This window comes from Tachypleus tridentatus, chromosome 9, assembly GCF_004210375.1.
Source record: "Tachypleus tridentatus isolate NWPU-2018 chromosome 9, ASM421037v1, whole genome shotgun sequence".
In the NCBI taxonomy this organism is placed as follows: domain Eukaryota; kingdom Metazoa; phylum Arthropoda; class Merostomata; order Xiphosura; family Limulidae; genus Tachypleus; species Tachypleus tridentatus.
Window position 1 is genome coordinate 158,930,542 of NC_134833.1, and position 6,933 is coordinate 158,937,474.

At 31.3% G+C, this 6,933-nt stretch overlaps 1 protein-coding gene across 1 annotated transcript; it reads right to left on the bottom strand.

The window, feature by feature from the left end:
• Nucleotides 1-563: 563 nt before the first annotated feature.
• On the bottom strand, nt 564-2,080 carry LOC143227285 (uncharacterized). The gene is made up of 4 exons (XM_076458746.1): nt 2,045-2,080; nt 1,342-1,389; nt 1,132-1,169; nt 564-1,019 (listed from the first exon to the last, which is right to left on the bottom strand). Exons 2-4 carry the CDS (start codon nt 1,361-1,363, stop codon nt 648-650), a joined length of 432 nt encoding a protein of 143 aa, XP_076314861.1. The 5' UTR covers nt 1,364-1,389; nt 2,045-2,080; the 3' UTR covers nt 564-647.
• Nucleotides 2,081-6,933: the final 4,853 nt, after the last annotated feature.

The following is a 6,933-nucleotide window of genomic DNA, read 5'->3' on the forward strand; positions in this document are numbered from 1 at the left end:
TGTCACATCAGCTTGTCTGTAGATTTACAATGCTATAAACCAGGTTTAGATATCCTGTTGTATCCTCATTATGTAGTTCTGTGCTTAACTAGAAGACAAGCAGTTACAAAGGGTAACGTAAAGGGTAGTGAATATATGTTTTAACCAACGACGACAAACAAACACTTTTCAATACAGGACCAAATGTCACGTGTTCACTCTTCAATAAGCTACTAATAGTTTAACACTTGCATAACGTTCTTTCACTCTAGGTTTACTCACGTTCAATTAGGTTTTTTTTTAAGTGTTAGACATTTATTGTAAACCACAAACGTACTTCTCACCTCTCTACTAATTGTTCGTAATGAGTCACGATACAAGGATCGTATTATTTATATTAACCCTATCTGTACAGTTTAGAACATGTTTAATACTGTTCTAACTATTCCTCTTTATATGTTCACAATTCTAGATATTAAAGAAGGGAGAAAACATATTCAGAAATACGTTTCTTTTATTGAAAAAATATTCATTTCTTTAAACAAACACGTATATACAACATAAGCAGATCTTGTATCTGTGAAGTCTTGTAAATATTTTCTCTGCTTTGCTGTAGTTTTCCTTATGTTGAAGCGATGTCATATGGCGTACTGGCAAAGAAGTGGGATTTACTGTGATCTGATGGCTTCGTAAGCTCTAGCTACGTCATCGTCTGTCAAGAAGGGAGCATTCTCGACCCCAATGTTGTTGTTAAGATAGTAGAACTCTGGAGCCCTTCTACAGGGCACGGCCTCCTCAGGGAAAGCACATGTGAAGCTCATCTGGTTGAAGATGGTCTGGTTACCACAGAAGAAGCTCCAATGTCCAACTTCTAAGGTTCCATCAGCGAGAGTCTGTGGGTGGCAGATGTGGAAGATCTGACAGTAGTTGTCAACATCAGCGTAGTATCCAGAGTGGAGACCAGCACAGGAGAAGGTGGTTTTAATTTGTCCGACAATGAACTCGGCTCCAGCCGGAAGTTCGTAGGCTGCACGTTTTGTCTGTAACACAAGTATTTCAATAATTGTATTGGAAAAGTTCCCAGAATTCCAAAATATACTAATTATAAAATGCGAAAACTCGTTTTGAGTATCGATTATAAAGAAGACTTACCCGAGGTAAGGCAACAACAGCCATCAGAAATAGGCAGCCTGGAAGAGATAAACTTGTTTCATTACTAAATATTCTCTCATATCACGTAATAATACAATCCAACAGTTGTTTTATTACTAAACGTTTCAACCAATACAGTCCAATAGATGCTTGTGTAACATGCATACTGGGAAGAAAAAAAAATCAAGATGGCTCACTTATTCTACTTACCAATAAGAATGAGACACTTCATGATTGGTATAAAGATGGTATTCGCACCTGGAAAAAAAAGTAAACTCAATTTTTAAATTAGAAACCCTTTTTAAAAAATTAGAAATGAATACTTTCTTGTTTTGTTTCTATCTTAAAACTGTAGTTCTTCCAGAAAAACTAATATTTATTAATAACGGGACTCGGTGAATGTTCTCTAGTTAACCCTAATCGTAAAATCTTCGAGGAGAAATAAAAGAAACCCATCTTCAGACATTCTTTCATACATATTAATGTTTGAAAAGTTTTTAAAAGTCGCCTGTCTTTGTGAATGTGGTTCGTGTTTCACTGAGCAAATTTTAACACTTTAGGTTCTAGGGATGTAGCGATGGTTCATTATCCTTCAATGGTGTGAGAACTAACCCATTTTAAGAAATTTATACAGTATGAGCTAATACAAATACCAATGGTAATACATATACCAATGATAAAAACGTTTTATCTCATTATTAATTGCTAACGTCGCTCTTGGAAAGACCCGACATGGTAAGGTGGTTTGGGCATTCGACTCGTATTATGAGGATCGCGGGTTCGAATCCCCGTCACACCAAATATGTTCGCCTTTTCAGCCGTTAAAATGTTATGGTCAAATACTGCTAAATTAGGGACGGCTAGCGCAGAGTGTTAACAGAGAGTTAAGTAGAAGACAAAATACCGTTCCTACCTTTGGAAACACAACTGTGAACTTGGTACAGACTCGAAGCAAACTGATGATTTCTGAAGTTGTGGTCAGGTTATATAGTGAAGAGGGACTGTAGATCGTTAGGAATTTACTGCCCCGTTAAAGTATGTCAGGGTCATTGGTTAGGAACGCTATAACTGGACAGTTCAAAAGATCGGCTCTGTGATTGGTTGATATTTTTGGCTGGTCTCGGTTCTTAGAAAGGAATTGTAGTGATGTTTGTCCCGCAAACAGAATAAATTTAGAGATAAGTAGATAGATAGGTGGTTTTAATTGTTTTATTCTATTTATGTCCTACCTCGATAGTTTTGGTAGCACTTCTTTTGCCCACTCTGCTTAGATACTGATTTTGAAGTATTTATATAACAAATTAATATACTAAAAACAATCACGGATTAACTAAGCCTAGCATCAATCGTTATGAACTTACATACTGAATTTGGCAAACTTCAATTTCGTGCTGGACAAAAGTGGCTCAAGTTCACTATTTCATTTAATACACGTAAACATCTGCTATTACTTAAATCACAACTAATAAAAACGTATTGACTACATTTTCAAAGCTGACACCTAAAGAAACGTGCTCCAAGATGGCTGCCGTTTACCCTCGTTACAACCTATGCCTAACTATAAGTAATGACCACGTTCGATACAACAAAATTACACATAAGATGTAAAATGTGGCTATATCCCAAGAAGACTACAAATTAAATGCACCATGCAGTCGTCATTACCAATCCAAGAAAATTACATACTAATACATAGTGGTATTATTGGTTATAATCACTAGTCCAAGAAGAATACACATTCTAATAGTTAGAAAACGTGGTAACTTCGGAAATAAATTAGATAAAAATTATTTTACGATAAAACAATTCATAATGTTCAACCCATTAAGTTGAGTTAAGCAGCAACACTATACAGAAAGAGATGTCAGATAATATAAACAATGGTATACCAGCACCATTGATACTAAATTCTGTTTGACGAGAAACCCACTTGAAATAAAAATGTATGTCAGATACAATTAAACGTTTATGTAATACAGGTAAATTCAACGTAACAAAATTAACATTGATGTATAACTTCAAAATAATTTAGATATCTTCCCAATAAGGAAGAACGGATTGAAAGTTTGTGCTGTTTTTTATTGTGTGAGAGTGGAGGGTGTTTTCTAATATTGATGTCTTGCTGAAAAATATTATTTTTGTTGTTGAGGGTCTGAGTGAGTAATATGAACAATCTGAGAATATGTGTTTCACTTGATACCTCGGGTAACAATATATCCAGAGATAGTTCTATTTGTCGTAACTGTGTATTACTTATAATATAAAATAATAAAACTAGAGCGAATCCTGTTTGTCATTAATGTGTATTAATAATAATATATAATAATAAATATAGAGACAGTCCTATTTCATGTCCATGTGTATTAATTATAATATATAATAATGAATTTAGAGACAGTCCTATTTCATGTCAATGTGTATTAATTATAATATATAATAATAAATATAGAGACAGTCCTAATTCATGTCAATGTGTATTAATTATAATATATAATAATAAATATAGGGACAGTCCTATTTCATGTCAATGTGTATTAATTATAATATATAATAATAAATATAGAGACAGTCCTATTTCATGTCAATGTGTATTACTTATAATATATAATAATAAATATAGAGACAGTCCTATTTCATGTCAATGTGTATTAATTATAATACATAATAATGAATATAGAGACAGTCCTATTTCATGTCAATGTGTATTAATTATAATATATAATAATAAATATAGAGGCAGTCCTATTTCATGACAATGTGTATTAATTATAATATATAATAATAAATATAGAGACAGTCCTATTTCATGTCAATGTGTATTAATTATAATACATAATAATGAATATAGAGACAGTCCTATTTCATGTCAATGTGTATTAATTATAATATATAATAATAAATATAGAGGCAGTCCTATTTCATGACAATGTGTATTAATTATAATATATAATAATAAATATAGAGGCAGTCCTATTTCATGTCAATGTGTATTAATTATAATACATAATAATGAATATAGAGACAGTCCTATTTCATGTCAATGTGTATTAATTATAATATATAATAATGAGTTTAGAACCAGTCCTGTTTTTGTAAAGGTATATTAATTATAGTACAAAATAATAAATTTAGAACCAGTCTTGTTTGTTGTAAATGTATATTAATTATAATACGTAATAATGAGTTTTGGAACCAGTTCTGTTTGTTGTAAATGTGTGTTAATTATAATATATAAAGATAAAATTAGAGACGGTTCTCTTTGTTATAAATGTGTATTAATTACAATATAAAATAATTAGTTTAGAGCCTACTCTGTTTGTTGTAAAAATATATTAATTACAATAAATAATAATGAGTTTAGAACCAATCCTGTTTGTTGTAAATATATAATGATTTTTCAGTGATGTCGAGAAAACCCACTTGTAGAGAAATTTATATGTAAAAACGGCTCGTTTGGGTTGAGAAGATATTTTACATAGAGGAGTGAACAACGTTTCGACCTTCTTCGGTCATCGTCAGGTTCACAAAGAAAGAAAGAGGTAACTGACCGGAAGCTGACCACACATATAATGATTTTTATACAAAATAATTAGTTTAGAGGCAGTGCTGTTTGTTGCAAATGTATATTAATTATAATATATAATAATAATGGGTTTAGAGCCAGTCCTGTTTGTCATAAGTATGTATTAATTGTAATACAAAGTAATTAATTTAGAACCAGTTCTGATAGCAATCAGTCGTCTTTTCATATTTGGGGAATACCATCGTATCTTATTAAGTAACAGATGAGAGTGAAAAGTTGTATTTACTTCTGAATGCTCACAATATGGGTAATGAACGTTTCGTGTGATCTTGTGTTTGAGGATTGGTATATAAAAATAGCAAATTTATGTGGTTCTCACTGCACAATTCTCCACAGTCGTGAAACGTTTGAGATTTTGCTAATTCAATATTTAGTGTTATTTTAAAACTGAATTAGGAAGAATCCACCTAGCGAGTAAAACTTATAAGGAAATGTAGTACAAGAAATAAAAAGCAAGAAAAGAATAGATTTTGTTATTTTATATTAGAGTAATAAAAAATTTCAATTTCATCAAACGTCTAACTCACATTTACTAACATTGGCTCAATTTTCCATTGACGTAATATTTTACTCTCCTATAAAAAAAAAAGATTGATAGAAAACATTTCATTTTACTATAATTGTGGTTGTTTTTCACGTTTAGTTTCAGTTTTGTTTTCAAATTTCACCCAACATTCCTTCTTCGCACTGTTTTTAAATTGTCAGTGAGCACATGTGATGTGTGTACTCAAGAATGCATTCCAAGCCTTTCGCAAGGCCAAGATGTAGCTACGTATAAAGAACGTTACAAATCAACACAATTAATATGCGGTATATATATACATATATATATGTATTATTTATTGCTGATTATTATTTATGTACGACTTCTCTTTCTTAATGTTTCAGATTACATATAAAGAAGGATTTTCATATCGACTGTTTTAAGTAAAAACAACTATTTCTAAATTCATTTCAAGTACTGATCATTCTACATTAAGAGCAGGGAAAGATAATTTCAGTTTTTAAACAAGTGAGAGGATGGTCAGTTTACGTTTCGCCGAACAGTAACTTGAACCTACAATTACACTTTTGAGCAACATCGCTCTTTTAAGATACAATGACCGCAGGTGTTTCTACTATATTGTCCTACCCACTTATCGCCACATTTAGATAAAACATAAACATAACTATTTACAATCAGGCGACATGTCTCTATCTGACAGTTTTGTGTTTTAAAACATGCAAGAAATTTCAAATGCTAAATGTTTGAAAAGGTAGTTAGGAGTTTGATATATTCAAAAGATGAGTATTGTTTAGACAATTCTTTCATCATATTTATCTTTTCTATTGTTGTTTTTGGAAAAGTTTGATTCAACATGTACAGAATTGCAAAGTAAATTTAAATCTTAATGAAACTTCACAAATTTATTAAGAAATTCTAAATGTAGGTTTTAAAGTACTGTACAAAATTACAGCTACGCTGCCTTGTCCATTCTTTGGCCAATGGTCGATCAATGTTGAGGAGCAGTGTCCATGTTCACCTTCTGTAACTCTCAACGAAATTAAGGTCAAGGAAATTATGCCTCAAGATTTAGGTCACGGACAGCTGTTGTTGTTCTCTCTCTAACCCTTTGAGTACGAGAAAACATCGCCGATCAAATATATTTAAAACAAACAATATATCAAATTTCTCCAATAACACACTGTTTGATTTGTTATTACAAGTTAAAACTCATCTTCATTGCAAATTCAAAGTGAAGCATTAGTCTATACAGAATTAAATAAATACAAAAACGAGGTTAACAGCTGTTAGTCTATACAGAGCTAAATCTAGAGGTTAACAGCTGTTAGTCTATACAGAGCTAAATCTATACAGACATTAAGTTTGGAATTGTTAGTCTATACACAGTTAAATAAATACAAATTTAGTTTGGAGCTGTTACTCTGTAAAGAGTAAAATAAATATGAACACTAACTTCGGAGCAGTTAATCAATACAGAGTTACATAAATACAAACAGTAAGTTTAAAACCGTTAGTCTGTACAGAGTTAAATATATACAAACAATATGTTTGGAGATGTTAAACTATACCAAGTTAAATATATACAAACCTTAAGTTTGGAACTGTTAGTATATACCAAGTTAAATATATACAAACCTTAAGATTGGAACTATTAGTCTATACCAAGTTAAATATATACAAATCTTAAGATTGGAACTGTTAGTCTATACCAAGT